The sequence below is a fragment of the Triplophysa dalaica genome, chromosome 17, assembly GCF_015846415.1.
Source record: "Triplophysa dalaica isolate WHDGS20190420 chromosome 17, ASM1584641v1, whole genome shotgun sequence".
Classification (NCBI taxonomy): domain Eukaryota; kingdom Metazoa; phylum Chordata; class Actinopteri; order Cypriniformes; family Nemacheilidae; genus Triplophysa; species Triplophysa dalaica.
In genome coordinates this window covers 2480393-2507078 of record NC_079558.1, presented here as the reverse complement: position 1 = coordinate 2507078, position 26686 = coordinate 2480393, and the positions used below count along the sequence as shown (strand labels likewise).

Here is a 26686-nt window from a genome sequence, read left to right as displayed (position 1 = left end):
ATGGTTTTGTGTCCATAAAATGTAAGTCAATGGGGTCCAGTGTTGTTATCTATGTTCCTCAAAATATCTTCTATTGAACTATTATATTTTTCTTTTAAATAATTTTCACTTTATATATACAAATATGAAATGCTGTGTTTTATATTGATTCATTGTATTTACACTAAATTAGTTGTATTTGTGTATGCTAGCATCGTATCGTTGAGCTCAGCACAGACATTATTATGCATTTTAATATTACGCATTTTATTATTAACATTATTAATTTACATATAATACATTTTAATATGCAAGCGAGTCACACTCATAAAATGTTCTCTGGACCATCATTGAATAAACGTCAGTCCGTCATCAGATCTAAACTTTGTCTGTGCTCTGACCCAATTATAATGAAATCGATGTAAATGCACGTGACCCGAATGCTGAAGTACTTCACCCCGAGACAGATCCATTCACAACTTAAAGTCTAGTCCCGGATCACAAACGGCCTAAGAGAAGCTAAACCCTGACAGGGTTTCTCCTAAGTAAATGATTTACCCAAATTCAATCGGAAGTCCCTCTCACACACGCACACCACACCCATGTGTTTACACGAATATGCACATATCTTTTCCCTCTACTGCCTTGTTGCAAGCTCCAGCCTCCTTCAGCAAATTTCCACTGGCCATAAACAAACGACATAACCTCTAACTTGGAGTCTCGCCAGCAGGAGAGGATGTCCTTACATACTGGGAGAGAAATAGACTGCAATCCTTCTTCTGATCCCCAGTGTAGACAGAATGTAACTGTATCCACATGTTCAGTATGGCTGAAAGTCTGGCTTAATGCTTAATTGAAAAATACCATGTATCTGTTCCAAAAAATCTGCCGTTTGGCATGTTATGACATTTCTGTCGAGAAATTTCACAGAAAAAGGCAACATGCCAATGGAAAATTGAGAAGGCCATTGAGAAGATCTTCATAAATTCATTGTCAAAACATTTGCATAGTGACACATGCCGGTAACGCACGCAAAACACAATTACAGTCCAAAATTAGATTTCATGCTTTCTTAAACTCAACATTTGAGGTCTACTCTGGATCTACGTCATACACTGAAAAAGAGTAAAGTCAAAATCAAAGCCGTCGTCATGGCAACTGGCATTCCTGCCCTTCAAAACTAACCCTCCAACCCCCCGTGGGTTCCACTGATCGATAGGATATCGTGAGGGTGGAACTAACCCAAAACAACCAGTAACCTACATACCAGTCATGTACCATTAACTATGTGCTACATACAGTAGAGGCAAACCACAGGACATCCATCCTCCACAAAGGAGAGAGAGAAGACGACGGAAGAACGAAAATTACATTAAGTAGTAGGTCGGAAGGGGAGAAAAAGAGAGGAGAAAGAACAGATTAAGATTCAGAAAAGGAAACAGAAATAAAGATGGCTCAACTGCTGGTGAATGGGATGCCTGTCCAAATCTACCTGATGTTCGTGATGTTGGCCGCCGTGTCCCATAAGCAACTTGTCCATGGAGGTAAGAGGAGCTCTCTCATCGTCGTATAAACCATCATTGTGCGAACGATCAGAAGTACATCGCTGGAGGTGTCTGGGGAAATTCTGTGGTATGCAATGCAGCATTTTATGGATAAAAGGAATTAAGACATCTACAGCCAGAGCTGAGTTGAATGTGAATTGGCTGTCAGTGGTTTCTGAACTGAATTGCATTTCATGGAAAGCTTGAATTTTTTATGCAACAGAGCACAATGTATAGCATATAATTCCATATAAAGCGTAACATAGAATGACAAAAATGAAATCTGAACATTAAAAATCATGCCAGTCAATGCAAGTGATATTTTTAAGACATTTGCTGAATGAAAATGAATCCATCATAGTTTAATGAATCAGCCTTTCCACTGGTTTCTGTTATTACATTGTAATATGTTATAGCAGAGCTCTATTATGAGTCATATCGGCTCATACTTTATGTTGTGAACGCTAATAGGAAACTAGAGCGTTGTAAGTGGGTTGTTCACACACAAACATAAAACATCAAAGCAAACAAATACATGCACACAAATGGATGATGGCATTTCTGAGAACTCCTAAACCCATATTAGTATTCAAGGAAATGGCTAAATAGCATTTTGAGCATTCTTACATTATGAAAACATTATTTCCTTCTGGGCAAACAGGAAGATTAAGACACATCTATGTGCAATTTTAACTATAAAAAGGGGAAACACTGAACATTAACAGATGAACATATTGTACAGCATGCACTGCAGAGTATATTTACTGGTTATCAAAGCATTTTGGTTTTCATAGTTTAATTTCAATCAAGAAATGAAATGAGGGAAACTCTGGGTTTTCCGTTTCAGAATGCGTGGTATGTCAAACCCAAGAAAGTGTGATAACTCAAGGCCATTTCTACAAGAGAAGTAACTTTTACTCAGAGTCAGTGACTGTAGAAACTTACTTTGTGAACCTGACCTGGTCGGGAGCAGGTTTTCTTTGGTAAACCCAGAATTTCTTTCCATCTCCTCCCCCTTTTAAAGCGCAAGTGGTGTAACTCATTCATTCATTTATGAATACAGTCATTCATGGCACACATTTTGATCACACAGAGACCATCTCAGTGACTTATATGTGCTTTTATAGAGGATCCTGTATGTGAAGAAGTTGCGTTAATTCATTGGGATGTCCTTGATTTCAGGAGAGCAATTGAGGACCGAGTGGAATTTTGTTTCAAACTTTTCTTTACAGTGAATTAGATACATCAAAACATATCTTAGCCATCATAACATCCATAACATCAGCGATCGTGCGTGTATTATATCAGAGCATGTTATTCTATGGACGATGAGAAAAGACCTAATAAAGTGCACGAATAAAGAAATTAATAAATACAGACAAAATGCAGAAATGAAGCGATAAAGGTAATAAACAATTATTTAACAATGCAGCTATTCCTACCCAGCAGGGTTCGAATCGGCAATTAGTTTGACTTTGATACGAGATTCTGACACCCTAGAGGCATCCTATACACCATAACGTCTCACACATAACTGTAGAGCGGTCATACGGAGTGAGAATTATTTATTATTAATTATTTATTTATTTCTTATATATTTCTTTATATATAGAATTAATTATTTATTTATTTCTGTTGTTTCATTCATTTAATGATTCATTTATACGTTTATTGGTGAATTTATCATTTTTTTCATTGAAATTTAAGTCATTTTCAGCACATATGTACGGCCACTGCATAGAGAGCAGAAAGTGTGCCTTGGTCTCAAGCGCTTTCTGCCGCCATTTTGCTTTTTTGGCGCCGTTGCCATGGTGAATCGTCATATCGGAGCTCCATTGATCATGGCTTGTCGTAGTTGTGGATTTTGGGGCTCTCACTAAATCCTTAGTGTTTCGAGTCTGACGTCATCACGGAACCGTGTTTTTGGGCAATTTTAACAATCATAGGTAGTTTAGATGGTTAGCGTTAGGGTAAAGGTTTCGTGTGACTTGAAACACTATTTAGTAAAAACCAACAAACCACGCTCACGGGTCTGAATCGCGCCATTATCGATACCGCTTCGACTGCCTGCCACTCACTTACAAAACTGCGCTCAAAACGCAGAAATTACACAACACAGATAAATAAACAGAGCGTTCTGTCAATAGACGTATTTTAACTTTATGGATACAATTTAAGTTCAGATTTAAAATGTATTGGTTTTGAGTTTTTTTGTTTAATAATGTGAACTTAACGAATTTTTAACTAATGCCTATTTTCTTTTTTCAATTATCAAACAACGTAGGGCCTAATCTATACTTTAACATAAGTCTGAAAACACCTGCAGTGAGGCTTCAAAAGTCATTCAATGTAAAGAAATGTCATGTATAACTACACTTTTTCTCACCCGCAGCAGGTCTGAGGGCAGAAGGGCTTTTAGAGGGCACCACGGAAGTGATCAGTCACTCTCAGGGGCTCGTGGCACGTCTGGAGAGCCTTCTGGTGCTGGGGAACGACAGTGACATTTCTCTGCGTGTGGAAACCGTGGATGCAGATGAGGTCAAGGTGATCCAAGCCCACACGCTGGTGCTGTCACTGCAAAGCCCGGTGTTTGACGCCATGCTCAGAAACCGCAATGGCAGCACGTTAGTTCTGCGAGAAATGGCGGAATGTACTGCTGTGTTTGATAAATTCATCAGGTGAGACCTTGAGGAACAGGTGGAGGAAATTAATTCACCTGTAAGGGGTTAATGTCTAAAAGCATTTAAAGTGGTAACGTTGGAATGTATTTATTTTTAACATTTAAAAAATCACACACATCATCTCGAAACATATGTGCTTTTGACACTTTGTAAGGACATAATGGTGCGTAATGTGAAACTGTATTTAGTATTGTTCAGGTGAAACTGGAAAATTAGACGTTATAAAAAGCATCTCTGACAGCACTGTGAAGTGTGAAATGTATACGAGTAAAAACCTGCAGTGTATCATCCAACAAGAGATCATGATCTAAACACATGTTTAGACATGTTACAAGGACCTTCCCACGTGTTCAAGACTCTCCCTACTGGCTAATGTTGGAATTGCAACCATCCTTCCAATTATGAGCGCTTACTCATTTATCCAAATCATGGAAACATGACAGTGATGATTTGAACTCTCTGATCTTACTAAACCAGCTTTACAGTTTAATGAGTAGAGCTGAACCAGGTGATATTACAATGACGAAGTGTGGCTAGCGTGAGAAGATGTTTTGGTTTCAAGAGCACACACCGCCTACACGTTCAGAATGAGCTGAACTCTTTTGTTTAGGGTTCTGTTTGCTCTATAGCAATCCAAAGGATGAGACAACAAAAGCACTGTTTAAAGGATTTTAAAGAGGGAAGGCAAGGTGAATTGATGTGGTAAGCAAGAATGACTACAAAGAACTTGTTAAACGTTCTCTCAACCCAAGGTGTGTTATTATAAACGCGATTTACATTTTTGTGGATATTGTTTTATCAGACAAAACAATATACTTGCTGTATTTGACTTTCAGAACGGGATCTCTTTCATGTCATAGGTAGTAATTTGGATTGAATATTCCACACCTTGCCGGATGTTAAATTAGAATGACAATTGCATTTTTTCTCCGTTAGATTTTGAAGAAACGCAACACAATAAAAGGAAGAAGTGTGTTCTTCTATGGTTTATAAGTAAATGTTAATTCATATAATACAAGGCCAGATGAGTCAATTAAATACAAATGTCTTGAAGTGGCATTTTAAACATTGATCAATGTCATCTATTTCTGTTAAAAACTTGTATATTGTGTACGATAAAATGCAAAACGCACTGTATAATGCTTCTCGCTTCATTTCTAGATATCTGTATTGTGGTGAGCTCTCACTGCAGTTGGACCAGGCCGCACCGCTTCACAGACTGGCTACCAAGTATGGCATTTCCAGCCTCCAGCAAGGACTAACCCAGTATATGAGCCAGAACTTGGCCAGCGATTCTCTCGGTGGTCATGTGGTGGGTTGGTTCCAGTATGCCACATCGCTTGGCGACACAGTGTTGAGAGACAACTGCCTTCAGTTTTTGTCATGGAATCTGTCATCTGTGCTTCAGAGTGCAGAATGGCTGTCGGTTAGCGTGGAACTGCTGATGACCCTGTTGCAGCGCTCTGACCTAGTCCTCAAGAGCGAGCTAGAGCTGTTCGAAGCCCTCGAAATCTGGCTCACTCGGAATGACCCGGACAACCTGACTGCTGAGAACGCCCTTCGCCTGGTGCGCTATGCCATGATCCCTCCCCGAGAACTCTTTCGCCTGCAACGGCATTCTCCTGTCCTGGAGCGTCACCACGAGTCAGTGCGCGATCTGCTTTACATGGCGTACCAGTTCCACTCGGCATCACCGCTTCAGTTGGCCAAGTTCTTCGATGTGAATTGCAGCCTCTTTGTGCCACGCATCTATCTCTCGCCCGTATGGGGCTCCCAGTGGATCATTAGTAACCCGGCGCGGGATGACCGCAGCAGCAGTTTCCAGACGCAGATGGGCCCGAGTGGTTTCGACTCCAGTAAGCGAGTGACGTGGAACGCCCTGTTCTCACCCCGTTGGCTCCCTCTAAGCTTGCGGGCCATGTACACAGAACAGGGTGCCATGCAGCCACCGCGCACTGATGGAGGAAACGGTGCCGGCCGGCCTCGTATCATCATTACACCTGCTACTTCCAGTGCCGATTTTGCAGGCGTGAGCTTCCAGAAGACTGTGCTCATCTCGACTAAAAAGCAGGGCAAACTGGTGGTGCGGCATGTGTTCAGCTTCCACCAAAGCACGGAGGAGGTGGACTTCCTGTCTGATGTGGACCTGCAGAATCGCACATCTGAGTACCTGGTGGATGGAGCGCTGTACTTGCACATCATTGTAAAGCCCATATACCAGACAATCATAGCAACCAAGAAATGATATAAAAGAAATGCATTTGGATGATGGTTTAGCAGTTGGTCTACAGAAAACAAAGTTAGGATGTGTTCATCATTGAGAAGGTGAACGCAATAATAAAATGCAACACAATAAGAGGAGTTGTGTTCCATTACACACAGTGGGTTAGGGTTTACTGCAAACAAAGTGTTAAAAAATTGAACAATATGTTTAATGTGTAAAAATGGCTTTTGGCATACATGTACTAAATTGAAACAGGCTTTGAAATACATTTTGCCTTCAAACATAAGTCATATCACAGTTCATTTTTCTTCTCGACAAGGCTTGAAGAAAAAGAAAAGCATTTACATTTTTAGGAAAATCACAGCACAACACAACATCCTCCGTCAACACTGCGCTCATTTCTTAAAGACAGAGACTCAGATTTTAAATTAGTTATGCAAATAATCACAATAGTATTGTGCATTGTATACTGTAGACAGTAATATTATTTCACTTTAGAATGAAACTTACCAAGAAAGTTTTACCACAATTACAACAACTGTTGTAACTTGTTTTTAGGTGCTAATTTAAATACAATTGAGAAATATCACTCTTTCAAATCTTGTGCAAATGTGTAATGGCCTAAAATTTGTACAATAGGCTATAATAGTAATGCCAAATGATGTCACTTTTTTCCTTGCCTGTATGTTTTATTTTCCACAGCCCTTTTGCATGTTCGAATAGACACCTGTGAAACAGGTCAATAAATAAAATATGCTCTGCATTCTTCCACTTTGTACATAGTTGTTAACCAAATAAAAAAATACATGATAAAATATTGCTTTGAGTTTAAACTATTGTATTAAAATTACCTTCTTACACAACTAAAAATGGACTCCAAGAGAACCTTATTTTTATCATTTGAATTGAAAGTCCTTAAATAAATACAAACATAGGCCTACATGCATACATACAAAGTGTCAAATGACTTTATTACACTCACCTTTACACACTTCACATTTATACCTACTTACACCATGAGCACTATCTACACTCCAAGACACACAAAAAGTATAATTTGCCTAAACATGTAAAAGTACAATAAGTATGACACATTTTCAGTTTCGATATTACAATAAAAGACTTAAGCAATGAACACTCGTGCTTTGAAAAACACTCCATACGTACACGCTCTTGCACGAGAACAGCGCACGCAGCTCCTCCTGTTTCCCCGGCGCATACCATTTACGTGAAACTACCAACCCCATGATCCCCTGCGTCGTCTAGGCAGGAAGAACGTGTGTTAGCAGGGGCTCGCGCTGATCCAAGTTAGGAGCTCTCAGCTGCTAGCCTCGGCCCATCATGTAAGTGCCTGCCGAGGTTTCTTTTGCAGAGCGCTTGCAGAAATCTCCCCGTCGCGCTTTGCGAAGCGTGCATTTGAAATCTTAACAATTGCACGGAGAAGAACTCACCCGACGGCCAAAGCTTCCGATTGCATGAAGATCGGGGCTTGTTTTTTGCACCTTTGTTGCTGCTTGAAGCCTTGCTGCGAGGGATATATGGAGGGAGGGAGCGAGGATAGCAAAGTCTTTTGTGCTTCCCCTTCCCCCAAGCCGAAAGAGGAGATGTCTGGGCCAAAATCAGGTGAGTACTTTCTTTTCCTCCGTGCAAAAGCTAGGAAATGCAGCCAGCGTTGCGTGTCTTGCAAAGTGCACGTCTGCAGCTTTGTCGTGAACGATGCATGTTAAAAGTTTGATCGCTCGAGAGGGTCACTTGCATTTCCTGTTTTAATGATCTGCCCTTTTGCAGAGTTTCTGGTGAGGCGATGCTCCCCTTAGACGCTCGCTATTTGCATTCTTGTTGTGCCAGGATTATTAAAAGATACGCCTTCTTTCCGCGTTGAGGAACTGCCTAGCCAGCAATGCAAGTGATTGTGCAATGGCAACGTTGTCCGCGCCCGACTTATTAGCACGCACGAGGCTTGATTTTCTCTCGGAAAATGGTTTGATTGTGACGCGACGGCGACTTCGGCCGCCGTCTAACGATTTAAATTCGCGTGGGGAACTTCTGACGTGGTTGCACGCGATGTGCATTAAACAACGTTAAACTTTGGCCGACGGTGGCGTCTGCACGTCCAACAGGGACCTGACAACCAGGTCGCGTACCGTGTCGAGCTGGAAAACGACGCTGAACTTCAGACCGTTTTTATGAGTTGCCCGTACCGTCGTCCCCGCGGATGGGCGTAATGGAAAATAATTTGGATGCTCTGTCATGCAAGCTTTGTTCAAGCAGTAATGCATAGGTAGACGCTGCAAAAATAAAGAGCTAAATATAGTTTTGTTGCGAGCGTCTGCCGCTGCACACTGTGGGTTCAAATGTGCAACGCAAGTCTCCATGCACAAAAAGGTCCATGCAATCATAAAGCTGCAAATAACAGCCCACACCCATTACATGCCAATTGCAGTTAACCTGTTTGTACCTTTCGGAGGAGCACGGCTGGGAAATGTGGAGCTTTTGCAACAATCTGAATGTTCCTAGTTTTTCTTGGAAGTACTGTATAGAGCCCGTGTGTGAGGTTTCTCGCACCTTGGGCTGAATTGACATGCATGCATGCATGCATGCATGTATGAGTCCAAATCAATGCCACGACCAGCAGCTGTTGTTCCGGTGCTGGGGGTCCTTTTGATCCGTGAGCCAATGTCAAGGAGCGGGTTGTGATGCAAGAGCGTTTCAATTTGATGAACAGATCGTGCATTAAAAGGCGTGGTTCAAGAGCGTCCAATTCTGACACCATAATGAGGTGATTTTGCAGTGGTGAATAAGCGGTAATTGTTTTGTTGCGTAACAGTGACACACCTGCGGAACTAAATCCCCATCAACCCACCCCTCCGTCGTGCAAACACACACGACTTCACCTGTGCAGGGAGGCTCCAGGTAGTGGCCATTTAAGGTGTTCCTCTAGCAGCAGTTGGGGCTTCTGGTTATTGCATAACCGAAATCGGAATATATTGCCGTTTCTCTTTAAAGCATGATATATTCTGCATGTTCTTTTGCATGCATTTTAGTTTTTGATTGAATTTTACATGATTTTTGTCTTCTGTTACTCATTTTCACGGCCATGTACGTTTTTATCTTTCGGATGCGCAATTTGCTCTTATGTTTTTTGTGTGAAAAATATCTAAAATGTGCCAAACTCTATATGGCAACAGAAAGTGTGATTGCAGGGCTGTTTTGAGAACAGGGTGTACTGCGAGAAACTGTCTAGATTTTGAAGTCCTGGCAACCGTTTCCTTTTCTGCGAGTGATCATCTGGAGAGCAACCCCCCTGTGTCAGTAGGGGTCTATCTAGTGCACGTTGGCCACTGATTTACTGAGTTTGCACTGCTGCTGAGAAGAGGCCGTGTTACATGGTGTGCCCTGCTTTTGACCCAGCGATGCACACATCGCCCTGCAGCCGGACCTGCTGTTTTGCAGCGTCCTGCCATCAAGCGCAATTGTTACGTTTGTCATGCAAATGCAACCTGTAAGCTTCGGTCGTATAGATACTAAATCCCCCATTTCGATGGCTCAATTGTTGGTGACTGTCCAGCCTTGCTTGCCTTGTTGTTTTTGTGCAATAGCAGTAGAATTGTATCAAGCTTTGTTCAGATTATCCCAAAGACCTTTCACCTTTGGGCTGCGTGCATGAAGAGGACAACCGTGCATGTTTCCACGCATGCTTGAATGCTGAAAATCAGGGCATGGAATCCTCGCTGGATGCTTGCATGCAAATCCAGGACTGCAGGTTCACACGCATGCAGCCACGCCTCCTAAGGCTAGTTAAAGCGATGCATGCATTTTCAATTGAGACTGAATTGGGTTTAATGGGGCACAGAGATGACAAGCACAGGAGTGTCGTTCTGTTGAATTGTTTGCAAGTGACTATTCTGAGGACTCTATTGTCCCTGTCTAGAGGCCCCTTACCCTCTGTCTATTTCTCCTTTCTGTGGGACTTGAGCTTTGCTTGCTCGCAGGAACTGCATTCTGCCATTGATCCATCTTATTGCAGACTTCTGAATAATTGACTACTTTAAGGGCTTTTTCTCAAAGACAGCCAGGGTGTCTCTTACCATAGAATTAGCAACAGTATCACTTTTCCACAAAGGCTGGGCATTAGTGGTTGTGATTAGGATCGTCACTACAGCGACGATAACAGGGATGCCATATTTCAGCAGGCGATCGAAAATTACCAATGCAACGTTTTGACATAATACTACTGGAAGTTTTCTTTTGAAAGTATTGAAATTAATGTTAACAAAGTAAATTGAAGCAATGGCTTGTAGCTGTCACGCGTTTCTCAATTTCTTCAAGCTTTCGAGGAAATCTAACAATATTCATTTAGTTTATCATTACTTGAGCAATTTGTTTGTATTAGACTGGATATAATGTATAACGATATACAATATTGTTGTTTACTGAATCTGAATGCTATAATCAACAGCGGCAGGTGTACAGATGTAATCTTTTGAGATGCATTGCCCCTTCTGTCTGTTTATGGTCACATGAGACAAAACCGACTGTTATGCATTATCACATCGATTTTGGCCGTTCAAAACTGCAGACGCATTGCCGTGATGAGCAAGCGCTCTTCATAGAGTGTGCAAGGCGATGTGCATGAGGTTTTGAAAGCAGATGACTCTCATAAATTGAGTTAGAGTTGGTACTTCTGATGTTCTAGGTATACTTTTTTATTTTTTCATTGATTGTTGCTGGACTGAATCCCCAGCCCTTTTTAAATTTCTAATTATGTTAAAGAGACAGAACATGTAATGCGTGTTTATGTCAGAGAGATTTAGTATTTAGTGCACTCGAGGGACGATGTTTCTCTGCAGGGGGCAGTAAATTGCTTTCTGGTGTTAACCAGCGAGTCCAAATGTGTTTGAGGTGAACGCAGAGCTTACTTGGCCCCACATGCAAAATTGCGTAAAACCATCTCGTATGCAGAAATCATTCTTAGGCAAATGACAAGATTGAATAATTCGAGTGTGCAAAATTCCTTACAACACGCAGGTTTTTTTTTCAGACAAAAAATAATTTAGGCATTTTAGAATTTAGTTTATACTGTTCAGTGTGCTTTTCTTCACATTGTGAGATGAATAAAAGTACAGTCTTCGTTTTTGCTCATACCAGTGATGGTTTTAAATTTCTGCCGTTATCATCTATCTAACAACCAATTAGGCTCAGTGCAGTATAAAAGAAAGATATTATTTTCCACTTAGTGGGACTGCTACAGTGTTTTGTGGAAGAAGACGGAGCAGAGATTAGCTGGCAACAGGTTGTTGACTCCACCCACCGGTAGGGCCTTGCTCTTGTTCTGCTCAGTGGTCCGCGCATCGTGAAATTGGGACACAGGATGTGTCCCAATTTCTTATGCTTAGAAGTGAATAAAGCTATTATGCTTTATTTAAATATAGAGATTGACCACCGCTGCAACTGTTAAATACTTTTGATACAATTTTAGGAGGCTGTTAAAGGTGAAGTGTTTGAAAGTAGGCGATTTCTTTTATACTATTTATTTTTAAAGTCAGTGTTACTGCATTGGACTTCTCTTAACTCTTCCAAGTCATGTTTTGAGAGATCTATAGTGTTTATTAATGGGATAGTTCACTCAAAAATGAATATCTTCCATCATTTATTCAGCCCACGCCTGCATCACTTTCTTTCTTCTGCAGAACACAAAAGAAGATATTTTGAAGTACGTTGGGAACCAAACAACGATGGCCCCTATTGAATTCCCTATTTAATCTCTCAAAGTATCTTCTTTTGTGTTCCACAGAAGAAATAGTCATATGCAGGGTAAATATTAAATAAATGTTCACAGATTTGTTACTTTTGTATGGACTATCCCTTTAAGGATAGTTTGAAGAAAGCAACTTTTGTAGCTGTGCAGCTTCTAGTCACTACTGGTGCTTAGAGCGGGCTGTTATCCTTCTCGGTTCCGAAGATTACATGTCATTCTTGGACTGTCCTATCAGTGGAAAGACACTGTAGGATGGACAGCGCGAATCAATGACGACATCAGTCCCAAAGCTGCATCCCCAGCTGCTGTTGCCAGAGGGTCTGCCATCTTTGGAAGTGTAGAGTGTCTTCCAAACAGCCAGTGCGGTCAGAGGGGCCACACAGTCGGGAGCTCAAGAGAAGTTATTTTCATCTCTCTCTCCGTTACTCTCGCTCTCTTTCTAATTCACCGGCCCTCCTCTGGGTCCCTGAAATTCCATTGAAAAACTCTTGGGATTGTTGGAATTCTGGTCAGAGTGTGTGAGTGGGATGGTGAAGGCCTGGAACTGGCTGTCTTGGCTTTTCTGAACTGCAGACACGTTGACCTGGCACCGGGCAGACGACCACCCGTCATGTCACAGATAACACAACAGGGCTCAATAAAGTTCATGGTAGGACACACTGTGGCAATTGTCTCTGACTGTATATTGCTAGCCATCACTTGAGGCCTGGCGCAACAGAATCTCCCAGACATTTGTAACAAAACAAACGTTTGATAAATTCATATAAAACAAAACAGACATCTGATAAATTCATAGAATATTTGAAGTTTCTCAAATGGCTTTTGGAAGCTTGTCTGTGAAATCTGAACACTGTGTGCTTTTCAGTAAGTTAGAAGGCTGAGCTCCAAAAAAGCTGTGCGTGTCCTCAAGTTGTTAGATAAATGTTGAGGCGATTCAAAGCCACAGGACTTTTATATTGTACAATTAATAATTCAATGGATAATGAGATAGTTTGCATCTCCATGTGCTTCGTTCGTCTTGATGGTGTTGCAGATAATTTGCGCATGGTGGGTTCAGTGTGTGGATGAGAACTGCTCCAGTCTCTAGTCTGTGCAACACGCCGCAGCATGTCCCGGCTGCTAAAAGCACATTTTTATCTCTACATTCACCCATCGGTTTACCCCGCACAGTCTAAAGGTACATTTATACTGACAGCAGGTAAATCAGAGGTTGTCAAGTCATTGCTGTGGGTTTCCCCCCCACAGAGAAATCCCATTGGTCCATGATCACACTTCACAAACATGTATTAAAGGGTTAGTTCACCCAAAAAGGAAAATTCGTACATGTTTAATTCATCCTCGTGTCATTCCAGACTTTCCCTCTGAAGAATACAAAAGAAGATATTTTGAAGAATGTTGGTAACCAAACAACCTCGGCCCCCATTAACTTAAATTATAAGGACACAGAGCCACAGAGACATTTTTCGAAATATCTTTTTTGTGTCCGAAGAAAGTAAATCAAACAACGACGTGAGGATAAATAAATGAATTAAATTTTTGGGTGAACTATCCCTTTAAAGTTTTTATTGCACATAACATAAACAATCCCTCTTTTTAATTCCATGCTATATATTAATTTCATGTTGTGGATACAAATATATATTTTTCTAATAGATTGCGGTTTAGAGTGGTTCTCTGCACTTGGCATGGACGGGTCGTGATCCCCCATCCGGCCAAGTAACCAGCTCCTGAGTGCTTTGAGAATTGTGACCTGGAGGGCCAAAACTTGTTCTATTTGGACAGATCGAAGTGGCTGTTTAATGCTTATGCAACGTTTTCGGCAAATTCTGCAGTAACCAAAGTCACAAGGAGGCCGGTCGGTGAGGCCTTTATCCCACATCACTGATCTGATGAGAATGTGAAGGCTATCCGGTGTCGGCCAGTAATGCGTCAGCATGTGTGATTTTAAAGGATTAGGGCTTTCAACATAGAACACTGCTTGAGTCGGTTGCTAGGGAGTGAGTTCCAGTTGTGGCACAGTTATTTTGGCAATGTTGAACTGTGGTGCGTTCTCAGTGGGCACACAATCATTTTGTGGTTATGTACCATCACTTTAAAAGGGATTGGAGTCTTTAGTGGGTTTTTTGTGTGTCAGCTTTCTGTTTCCTTTGTTGTGTTTGTAAATGCAGGTGGGAGGGGTTCAGAACAACTCTTTTCAGGTAACAATAGTGTAGAAGGCATACTGCACGACCATAGGCGAACACTGATAATAAACATCTAACTTCTCACGCTAAAGCGGCAAATCTGTATAGCTGCTCAGGATGAGGCCTGCTTTATTGTATAGTTGTGAAAAAATGGGAAGTGTCTCTGTTCTTATTTCCTGTCTGTGGGTGCGTGACGTTGTCAGGATTGCTCACCAGCCGCACCTTAGCTTGCAAGTATTGTTCTGTGCCTAACTAAAGGATAGTTCACAAAAAATTACAAAAACGCATCAGCATGGTGTTCAGAACCTGTATATGACTTTCTATGGAATACAAAAGAGGATATTTTGAGAAATGTCTCAGTGGTTTTGCGACCCAACAAGTCAACGGTGGCCCTTGTTGTTTGGCTACCAACATTCTTTAAAATACCTTCTTTCGTGTTCTGCAAAAATTATACAGGTTTGCGATTACATGAGTCAACGTGAGGTTTATCATTTTGGGGTGAAATATCCCGTTAAATATGAACGAAATAGAAAGCATAAAGAATTTGAATTGTTTGTTATTTTTTAGTTTCTTTTAAAGCTAAATAGGATTAATTGATTTGTTACGGAGTCATCCCTTGAACAGTGTTTCCCCTAGGTTTACAGCTTTGGGGGGGGTTGGTTGGGGAAAATTGACGAGAAATCATTTCCTTTTCATTCTTTATGTGCTATCTATCTATCTATCTATCTATCTATCTAGTCACATACATTGATTGTCTGGAGGGTAATGCTTTGTAAAATTTAAAAAATGTTATATATAAATATAAATAAATGTATTTAAATCTTTTTAAAATTGACTTTGGCAAATAACCTTTGTTAAATGTATAGAAGTATTTGTTAATATTAATGGGCCAGAGCTTAAAAAAGTAAAGAACTAAAAAAAATGTATAAATACTAACAAATATATTGCTCATTCATTGTTCGTTAATGTTAGTTAATACCTTTATATGATAAACTAATTTTAAATGGGCTTTTTTGTGAGACGGTTTAATTTCTATGATGCATTTATTGGAGAATAATCCTGTCAGACGCGGACGCTGTTCTGAACGTCATCACGTGACATTCCCATACAACACGGAGCCATCTGCATAGCGTATTAAATATCTCTTGTCTTATTTAATCAGCAGATTTACAATGTCCTGACTAAAAAAAAATTAAACACACATATGTAAATGTTAAGCGGCATGTAATTCATTAATATACATTTTATCCGCCATCCGGTGATGAATGGACTTTTGATGCTTGTCAGGGGCAGGATGCGCAACACTTAGACTTGGAGCAGGAGAGCTACTCCGGCTGCTACTCGCAGTGGAGTGAGTTTTGCCATCTTCAGTTCCCTGTGAGCGCTTAAAAAACGCAAATATTTTCATTTGGTTTTCATCTGATTGAAGCGACATATTTCCCGCCGCGCGCTCTCTGTCCGCTAATGTTTGTTTGTGTGTGAGTGAGCGCGTGTGCGTACTCATTGGGATCATTGTAAACGCGCAAACACAGACAGAAAAGACATGCCATCGTGGAAATAAGATAAATAACATATTACTTAAGGGTTATTTAGTTTGTTTAATAAAACAACAAATTGTAATCTGGCGCTATAAAGCAAATCAAATCAAATTTACTTGACGTCCAAGGGTGGCGGGGCGAGCCGTTAGGAGGGCGGGGCGCCCCCCTTAGATAATGGTAGGGGAAACACTGCTTGAAATTGTACCAGATAAATCAGTGTTACTTTCTTTATAATTATTAAAGCACCCTTATATTAAGTCATTACTGACTCAGTCTATATAACACAGTTGTACTTTTCTCTAAGCTTTATGTACAGTACACACAGTAATAGTTATCGGCTAATTTCAAGTTGGAGATGAAAAAGACTTGTGGTTTTAGTAAGTGACGAATCGCTGCTGCCCAGTGAATTCAGCGAATGACTCATAATACTGAATCAAACCAATAACTTGTATGTTTGAGACTGATTTTTTACTGATTTGTTGCAGCTGAAATCCGTAACTTGTTTAAAACACAAGAAAATTGGCGTTCAAAACGGTCTCCTTAATTTACCAATGCTAAGCTTATGATATTGAACTGGAAATGTCAGTTTGACATAATTTCACTTGCTTTGACAGAATTGCAATATAATATACATTAGTATTTCTTCAGAGGTGTAGAAAAACCTTACGTAAGTGAGGTGTTGGTTGCAATTCACAACCTCACCATTAGACGCTGCTAAAATCCACACATTGCTCCTTTAAGCCCACGTAAAGATAGATAAGCGATGTAACCTTTGGTTTCATATTTAAAACTAAGATAGCGATATAGAGGCCAACGTTATGGATCAGCGCTTTAAAAGAGTTGGTTTTTATGATTAAGACTTCAATGTTACCAGAGATAGCATCACAATAGAAAGGGAAGCCATCTCTTTATAATCTTGGTATATATGTCATTACAATGATTCAGTTCTTGGTTTTCTGTTCTTATCCGACGAATGAAGGTCTCCAAGACTCCCAGTCGTAACTCCTGACGTGTTTTACAGTTGAGCACACACTCGAGTCCATTAGCACAAGTTGTTCCTATTGTTTGCATTTAGCAGACTGGAATCGGTCGGTCAGGTGGGCGTGGCTTTGATGCTGGTTACTTGCGTGCCATCAGCTGTGTGGATTGCCCCACTTGGGTGTCAGTCACGATGGGTCACGCCCGTGCCAGTAGCGCCTGGCGGAGCGGCTCTGCTCCATTCCAGACCGAGAGAATGCACCTGATGCTGCCGCCTCGCCTCCCTCAATCACACGTGCACTCTCACGCTCTTTCGCTTTTGCTCGGCCAGGATCTGGAGCCGCTTGCGCTGTCTGATCGTGAGTGTGGTCTGGAAAGTCAATGAAAGGGCTCAGAAAATGCCTCTATTGTTTAAACAAGCCTTTTGATTTTCTTATCTCACATAAGCGTTTTCTTCATAACAAAGACAAACTCTACTGACTTTGATGTAACGATACATTTTTTTCTCCTCTCCACAGGTAAAAAGAAGCCCCCACTCAAGCTTCCGAAAGAGGCGTTTGAGAAACCCCAACCTGCACCCACGTAAGACCTAATGCAAATTTCAACTCTCGTGCATTTACTTGACGCTCCCTAGAGCGCATTTCAATTCATGAACTGTGTTTAGAAAGCAATGAGCTTTCAGTCTGTGTATGCAAGTAGAATAGATTCAGTAATTAAGGCTGGCATCAGTCAGTGAGTCATTCACAGAGTATGATGTGAACACTCAGTGGGATTTCTCTTTCACGCAGACCCCCAAGAGACCTGGACTCCAAAGCCTGTGTTACCATCGGAGAAAAGGTACAGCTCATCTTTCTTTCTTTAATTGGACTGATGAAAGTTCTTGCGTTTCTTACCGCGTGTCATTTCATGTGTCAGCATCGTATGCTTTGTATTTTGCTTGCCTGCTTTCTTCTTTCTTCGTTTTCTTTTTATATGAATAATTGTTAAATAAACTGACAAATGTTCAAAAGAAAATAAATCATGAGGAAAAAAATAAATGTTACATTTTAGTTTCTTAATACTGGGTGTATGTAAAATTGGTCAATTTTTTGTTCGAAATTTTTGGAAACGTGTTATCTGATCATAATTTACTTAATCCATCAACAGCAGTATATTCTATTGTAAAACTATATAAAATATACGTAATTCGTGTGATGGTGATTTTATGGTTATTATCATTGTATCAAAATGGTTCTATGAACATGCTTAACCGTTAAAATAATGCCTATTTTAATATAAAAGCTCAAACATTTGTGCAAAATAATGGGAAATTTCTGAAAGAAATTTTAAAAAGTGCAAAGGTTTTTGTTGTGGGGTTTCAATTCACATGCAACCTATTTTCAACGTTTATCATATCATACAAAGCAAGTCATTTATATAACGCTTCTTTTCAAATGTCATATTATGCATCGCTTCTTATGATGATATAAGGCTCTGTCCTGAGCTCGGGCACAGACCCGCGGGTCGTAAAGAACGGCCCAGTGCACATTACTGCCCTTTTGTATCCGACTGATTGTAGGCAGCGTGGAATGCACTTTACTGCCTCTCAGCCTGTAACAATATTTATTTTAAACTCATCGAATAAGTGGAATTTTCCATTGGCAGATATGCTGGCTTTTTGTCTTATATCCGACCCACAGATAAAGCAACTTTAGTTTAGTTTCGCAAGTCTGACTGGCACACTTTTTTGCAAGGGTTTGTGTTGTGTAGCAGCACCATGATTCGAGGCTTTGCAATGGGGATTGATAATTGGCATAAAAAACAATTTCCACCAATGGTTAAAGAGATGCTTCACCCAAAGATGATAATTCTGTCATCATTTACTCACCTCGAGGCAAATCTGTATACATTTTTTTGTTCTGATGAACACAGAGAAAGGTATTTGGAAGAATGCTTATAATCAGACAGATTTTGCCCCCCATTGAGTTCCATTGTAAGACAAAATACAATGGAAGTCAAAAGTGCCCCAGAATCTGCTATCCTACATTCTTCAAAATATCTTCTTTTGTATCAACAGAACTAAAGTAATTTTTCCTACAGTGGGAGTCTAATGGGGGGCAAGGTTATAAGGAATCAACGCTTTTCATTCTGTATACTTTCCTGTGGCTCAGTGGTTAAATCCCAGGGGATTGCACATAGTCAGAAACAAATGTATAATACAATGCAATGTAAGTCACTTTAGATAAAAGCGTCTGCCAAATGCATAAATATAAATGTATGCCTCCACGCCTCAAATCTAACAGGAAGCAACTGTGCCATTTCAGTTTCTTGTCTTCCAGGCTGTCTGCATTTTTGTCCTTTGTTTATCTTCTGTGTCTTTATCAGTCGTTCTTTCTTCATCCGTATACCGTCGCTCAATGAAATACAGTTCCTTGACCCCCCTCCAAAATACCTTCAATGTGTTTGTGTTTCTGAGCAGAACTTTGTTGTGAAGGCGGATGATTTGGAGCAGATTGGAGAGTTGGGCCGAGGAGCGTATGGAGTGGTGGACAAGATGAGACACGTCCCCAGTGGCGTAATAATGGCTGTAAAGGTGAGTGTATATCAGCTCGCTCGAGCTTTGAAACTTCCAGGAAATCTGTCTTGAGGTTTATTCAAATGAATCGAAAGGGTAAAGATTTGTTGTCCTTCCTGTAGCAGTCAACTACTGGAGGTCTACAAAACAGTTTAACTAGGGTTGTAAAAATCACTATAGTGAAAATCAAATTATGTTTTATAATAATCAAGTTTTGGATCTCGATTATTTTATGCAGAATATATAATGACGAAAATGCAATTTATATAATTGCTGACACATGCTCTCCCTGTAGCGCATCCGGGCCACGGTAAACACGCAGGAACAGAAGCGACTGCTGATGGATCTGGACATATCGATGAGAACAGTCGACTGCTTTTACACTGTTACCTTCTACGGGGCACTTTTCAGAGAGGTACACATCAAACCATTGCTCACAGAAGAAAAAAAACCAAGTGCGCCGAACCATTTCGCTACTATTTGATGTGTTGCATATGTTGCTGTGTGCATGTGATGTTATCACCACCCGATTTTATCAGACATCTGTTCTACCTGATGAACCGCAATAAGCGCTTCAATATAACACACACAGAGGGTATGAGCAACCTAGTGGTCGGAATCAGTTTCCTCACGGCGTCTGGGTTCCGCTATTGTACTTCAAACCAATAGAAAAGTTCCACAGGAAGTCCTACAATGGGAATGTTATTAGTCATTTCCTTGCTGTCTCATTTTTATGACAGTTATGTCTCATTTCCTTACCCATGCTCACACCCGATTGGTCGGTTCTGTTTTTAGGGTGATGTGTGGATCTGCATGGAGCTGATGGACACCTCTCTGGATAAGTTTTACAAGCAGGTGCATGAGAAGGGTAAGAACATCCCTGAGGACATCCTGGGCAAGATCGCAGTCTCTGTGAGTACATCCTGATTTCCGCCACTCCATCAACACTGACAAACTGAGCTTGTGGCCTTTTGGAATGATGTTTGTGGGCCATAAATAGCTTCATGCACAGTATTGCACATGTATTGGACGTCGATCTGGATAAACGCATCTACAAAATGCATGAATGCAACCATCTGAGAGCGAATTTTGCAATGCCTGCAAATAATTTTCTTTTATAATCTCTTATTCTCGAATTAAACGTAAGGTAGACTGTTTTATAACAATACGTAATAGAATTTCTATAAGGTTGTTGGGATATGTTATTGTATCTCAAATCGCAAAAAAAGTTATGTATATTCATTTTACCATATGACGTCCGTTTAATGACACGACACGACCTGCGGCGTGTAAACAAATAAAATGTTGTACTTTTTTTAATATGTGCTTTAAATTCTCGTATCGCATTTAAATTTCCCAATTCCTTTTTATATTAAAAATTTTGTGTTAAAATTCAGTTTTATTTTTCAGTGACAGATCTATTCAATCTGTAATAATTTAAATGTACAAGGTTGAGTTGGTCATTTTTTATTAATGTTTTGAAGTTTTATGATCATTTTTTTTCCTTTTTACATTTTTTGTAATTGTTAACACATTATCAAGTGTCGTATCGAATTGTGAACTGGTTTTAAGATAACACTCTTACCTGTCTGTGGTTGGTCCAGTAAACGGATAATCCCGCTTTAACCTCACACGAGTTTACAGAGAGAATATATCAATTTTTATAGTGTCAAATTGTTTATTCTAAACAGAACAAATTGCCCACTCAAAGCATAAAAAAAGCATCTGCAACGCTACTGATTTTTTTTTAATAAAACTGTCAGTTCTGGTCCTTGATTCTGATTGGTTGTGCAGAGATCAAAGCCGTTAGATAATACCCCTGTTTATATCTGCTGACCGCATTGCATAGCCTAAATATCACTTTATTTACTTTATTTAAGGAAACATTGCTACGCTTATGGAATCACCGTTTTATAAAAGCAATAAGCCTTTATTGCTTTTTTATATCACTAACTTCACAAAAAGCAGATATGAACAGTGGATCAGGATTTATTTAGTGAAGTGAAATCTCCTAACACGTTTATACAGTTGATACTTTTATTTGCATGCTCGGTACATGAATGCATGAAATCATAACTGTGTAATTCTGAGCCCCTGCAGATCTGTAATGAGTGTGTTTATTTTTTATTTTTTATATCCTCTCTACAGATTGTGAAAGCATTGGAGCATCTCCACAGCAACCTACAAGTGATCCACAGAGGTGAGATGGGACACGGGCGAGCGATTTGCTCACAGACTTTATTAGATTTTTATACTGTAGGTGTACTAATAGACTGGATGTTCAGTGGTTTGGAGTTCCAGAGATGATAAACTGCTTCATCGAAATGACTTCTCTGTCTTTGAGCTAAATTATATTGCGTTTTTAATGATGTCAACACATGCTTCCTTGTTTCAACCCCGCTGTATCTGCCGTTTTTCAGATGTGAAACCCTCAAATGTCCTGATAAACATGCAGGGGCAGGTGAAAATGTGTGATTTTGGCATCAGCGGCTATTTGGTGGATTCAGTTGCAAAGACTATGGATGCCGGCTGTAAGCCATACATGGCGGTAAGCATGAGTTGTTTTATGCATGCACTTTTGCTTTTTGATAATTCCAAAAAATGAGAATATTTAGCAGAATTTAATAGTGGGCAAACAGAATGAATTTTTACTGAGTTTAATGTTTACTGGTATATAACAGAAAGATGGTAGTAGTATGTATTAGGGCTGTCGAAAGAATAATCTTGATTAATCGCATGCAGGATGAAAGTTTGTGTTTACATTATATATGTCTGTGTACCGTTCATAATAATTACAATTATAAACATATGCGCATACATGCATGTATTTAAGAAAATTAAAATGATTGGGGAATGTAAAAAAATACTTAAAAATATTTCCTAAATATATGTATACATATATGTGTTGCTTATCTTTCTGTGTTTATAAATACAAAATGTATATGCACAGTACACAGACATATATATAATATTTATTTAACAATAAATAATTTATGCAGTTAAAAATATTTCGGAAGCTCGCTTTTCGTCAAAACACTACGTAAAAGTTATGTAGGGTTGAATACAAACTGATTATATATTTAAACATTAGACATTTATGCTTAAAATAGTTGAAGATCTAAATAGTTTTGGCAAGAATATGAATATTTGATTTGCTTTACTGTACTTAGAGCCAGACTACAGGCTTGGCTTTATTTTAGGCGGAGATTAGACATAGACCAAGTCTGAGTGCTTAAAGAATGAGACACTGAGTCTCTGGAGATCTCTCCTGAAACTCTTGATCTAGAGTCTCGCCTCAGGCTTTAGCTCGGAGTCTGTTCATACTGACAGAATCCAATTAAGCCTCCGGAAATGCACAGCTGGCTCTGTAAGAATAAATGGTATAAATAACAAACTGAAACTTGTCTACAAGGTCCGAATGTATAACAAGCAAAAGAAACAACTACGTTTCATACCGCTCTTTCTCAGACACCATCTGTGAGCCATATTTATCAATGCACACTTCCTCTTTTTCCAACAATAATTCTCTTTCTCATTCACAGCCTGAACGAATCAATCCGGAAACCAATCAGAAAGGCTACAATGTCAAGTCTGACATCTGGAGTTTAGGAATCACAATGGTACGTCTCAGCCACCTTGAACACTTTATAATAACGTTTTTTGATATACACTAACAAACATTACTACATTTGATTGTACTTGAATATTTATGGGATTTTGATATAAGTTTCTTGTTCTTGACAGATTGAACTGGCCATTCTAAAGTTCCCATATGACTCATGGGGAACACCATTTCAACAGCTAAAGCAGGTGGTGGAGGAGCCGTCCCCCCAGTTGCCTGCTGACCGCTTCTCGTCTGAGTTTGTGGACTTCACGACACAATGGTGGGCCTTTATTTATGTGTATATGCACACATGCACGCACACACACACCAGGTATTAACAATAAAGATTGTTTGTTGCAGTTATTTACTAATTTAATTTATTTTTACTTGCTCTATAACCCGTTTTATAGGCCCCACCACAAAAATGTATTTTTATGTAAAAAAATATATTTTGATTTATAAATATAATTTATATTTTTAAATTCATCATTATTGTTGAACCCTGCACAGATATTTGGAAATCATGCATCTCATTCATGTCTCAACATTCAACCAAACATTCTCAAAGCCTTCTTAAATATCATCTTCGTAGACATGAGATTTAAAATGACGTTGTTAATTTGTGTATTTTAAAATGTGTGTTTATGCATAAAGAATAGGGCGGTTAAACGATTAATCGCATCCAGAATCAAAGTTTGTTTATATAATAATATAGGTCTGTGTGTGCACTGTACATATTAATTTGTTTTTTTATAAATATTTATAAAAACACACATACATGCATATATTTAAGGCTAATATCAACTAAAATATAACAAACATTTATATACAGATTAAATTATTAAAAAATATAATAAAATGCATGTAAATGTTTTCTAAACACGAACACATGTATGTTTACGTGCATGTGTGTTTTTATAAATATAAAATGAATATGCACAGACATAGATCATTTTAACACAAAATGTATTCTTGATGCGATTAATCAATTGTGACAGTCCTAGAATATACATTATTGAAGAATTTTAGATTAGCATTCTTTCACTTTTGTCTCCAAGAGCCACTCAGCCTTTACGTATTCATGTAGGTATATTTGCTCATGATCTGTTTTCGTTGACTCAAACGTGGGATGACTGCAGATCAAAATTCTGCAAAATGGCATTTCTCTAGTAACACCGCTGACACCACATAGTTTCACGAAAGTGAAAAGACTCGTACCTTGACTCCGCAGGGTGTAGTAGGAAATCAAACAGGAAGTTAAAACCCTTATTGCATCCTTTCTTTCACATTCTGCGGGGAGGCCACAGCACACTTCATTGAGGTTAAACTCTGCTAAAGCTCAGTCTGCATTTGCCGCATTTCTAACGTGCATGTCTGGTTGCGTTTCAGCTTAAAGAAGAATTCCAAAGAGCGGCCAAACTACACAGAATTAATGGTGAGTTTATACAAAGGGTATCGTTTTGTAGCAGTTCCTGGTTTTGCCATAAGATGTCAGTCTTGCGCTTTTTATGCCTGTTCACCATTGTATTGAATAACTCAGAGCAGCTTTCTGATGCTGTTAGGTAATGCTGAGCTGTTGAGCAGTCACAGCACTTAATGAAATATATGTCATTCCTAATATAATCATATAAGTTTTAATTATCAGGGTTCATGAAAATCTATTCATTTTCTTTTAATGCACATGGGTCTTTTAATGTACAATTCACATTTGAAAAGGAAATATTTAATATGAATTATTAAATTATAACATATTTATTTATGTAGTTTATTCTATGTTTTATAATGTAAAAATTATAGTTGTAATTTCTATTATTGCTTACATTTTTCTGGTGATGCTTGGCTATAAGATATTGTAATTGCATGTGCATGTTTTATTTAGTAATGTATATTAAAAATGAATTGTTCATAATAATCGAACAGTTATCGTTACAAATGTATGTGCACTTCTGATGATTTTGACTAAATATTGTCGATCAAACTCTCTTCCACCTGCAGCAACATCCATTTTTCACCCTCCATGACTCCAAAGACACCGACGTCGCTAGCTTTGTGAAGAGCATCCTTGGGGACTGAGCACGTCCCTCTCAGCAAAACTGACGTGTTGCCGCGGGGGGAAGACGGGACTGTTTCAGAAAAAGCACCAATAGCAAGACTCAACACCTGTAAGACACGCCCACCTCAGCAGCGGTGCGCAAGCACCCAGGAAGGTCCGGGGAGAGAACACAAAAACTGAGGGGGGCGGGACGTTTCCTAGCAACACACCGGAGTAGGGCCTGGGACGGGTATCTTAGTGCATGCGTGCACGTATGCGTGGGTTCGTGTGCAAGAGCGAGTGCGTCTGTGTGCGTGTGAATTATTTGCCTGCCTGTATGTGCATCCATGTGCATTAAAAGGTTTGACTGTCCCAAGTCTGAATTTCAAGTCACACTTTTTCAATCCCAGCTTTTCCTCTCAGTTCATAAAGCCGTTTTAGCATCAGGTGAGAGTCTGACATCAATGTTTCCCCACCGGCACTTCAGTATCAAAGTATTCAGCAATGTTACCAACGCACCACGTCCAGTTAACTTAGAAAAATAAAAATGAGAGTGGTATAGATATATTTATCTATTATCTAGATATGTATATATACTCTAATTGTCTCTTGAATTTGTTAAATGAGTACACGAGGACAATATACTGTGTTGCCTATTAAAAATGGATGAATGAACACTTCTTTCTTTTCTCTCCCATCTGAATTTGCGAAGACAGATTGGTGCGTCTGTGTCATCTTATGCTTATCTCAGATCAGTTTGTAAATGTTAAGGGTTAGCAACTGAAGAGCTGTCCATGTTAACAGCTAGATGAAAAGTACTTTGCTTGGATGTCTGTGTGGATATGTGTGTGCGTACGTGTGTGCTTTATTTGCAACTCTATACCAAGGTAATTTGGGGCAGAAGGTATCTAAGTCCGTTGGCTACAACTAGTTGTCTCTGAGCCAATCAAATGAATTGATCTCTCTTTCCAACTGCAATCCAACTGGAAATATATTATTACAATTATTTTTATGATGATAATAATTATTATTATACACAGTGCATATGTATTAAAAGTAATGAGGTGTTCTGCCAATTCTGTACGTGTTGTAACTGCTGTTTTTCTCATTGGAAACTTGACAATTTCTTTTTAATTTTACAGTTGCGTGCAGGTGTGAGCATCTGATCTTTTGCGTGCGTGCGCGTGTTAAAGTGAGAACGTGTGTGTGTATGCATGTGGACGTTGGGTTACGGTCTTAACACACGTAGCTGACACTTATTTCAAAGCTTCACTGTGATTTGGAAGCCTGATTTTGTGCCTCTTTAAAATGCAAAAAAAATAATCAAACACATGAAAACTACAAGTCCCACAATGCTTTGCTGTCCACAGTTTTCAGATAGTGGCGACGGGTCTGTTGCTTTGCTTTTTGGGCTTCTGGTTTTATTCTCGTAATGTTTCTGTAAGGTGAAGATGACGTATGCGTGCGAACGTGTGGGTTTTTCCTCTTTGTGTTTTTTTTTTGTGTTTTTTTTTTGTCTTGTGACCACTGTATACAGAATGGATAACACTGCTGATTTGCCTGTAATCGTTATATTGTTTGATTCAAACATAAAAGTTCTCTTATATCTTC

The 26686-nt window shown here is 39.5% G+C and overlaps 2 protein-coding genes across 3 annotated transcripts; both read left to right on the top strand.

The window, feature by feature from the left end:
- Positions 1-1320: 1320 nt before the first annotated feature.
- On the top strand, positions 1321-8053 carry btbd17a (BTB (POZ) domain containing 17a). The gene is made up of 3 exons (XM_056771318.1): positions 1321-1523; positions 3916-4201; positions 5366-8053. The coding sequence occupies exons 1-3, from the start codon at positions 1430-1432 to the stop codon at positions 6447-6449; spliced, it is 1464 nt and encodes a 487-aa protein (XP_056627296.1). The 5' UTR covers positions 1321-1429; the 3' UTR covers positions 6450-8053.
- Positions 7701-26686, top strand: map2k6 (mitogen-activated protein kinase kinase 6). 2 transcript variants are annotated; one of them, XM_056771323.1, is made up of 12 exons: positions 7701-8051; positions 17404-17467; positions 17674-17722; positions 19344-19457; positions 19735-19854; positions 20235-20351; positions 21588-21639; positions 21860-21987; positions 22982-23059; positions 23184-23323; positions 24433-24478; positions 25039-26686. In XM_056771323.1, the coding sequence occupies exons 1-12, from the start codon at positions 7904-7906 to the stop codon at positions 25114-25116; spliced, it is 1134 nt and encodes a 377-aa protein (XP_056627301.1). In that variant the 5' UTR covers positions 7701-7903; the 3' UTR covers positions 25117-26686. The 2 variants fall into 2 exon arrangements, with proteins under 2 accessions (XP_056627301.1, XP_056627300.1); XM_056771322.1 differs by lacking the exon at positions 7701-8051 and adding an exon at positions 17079-17244.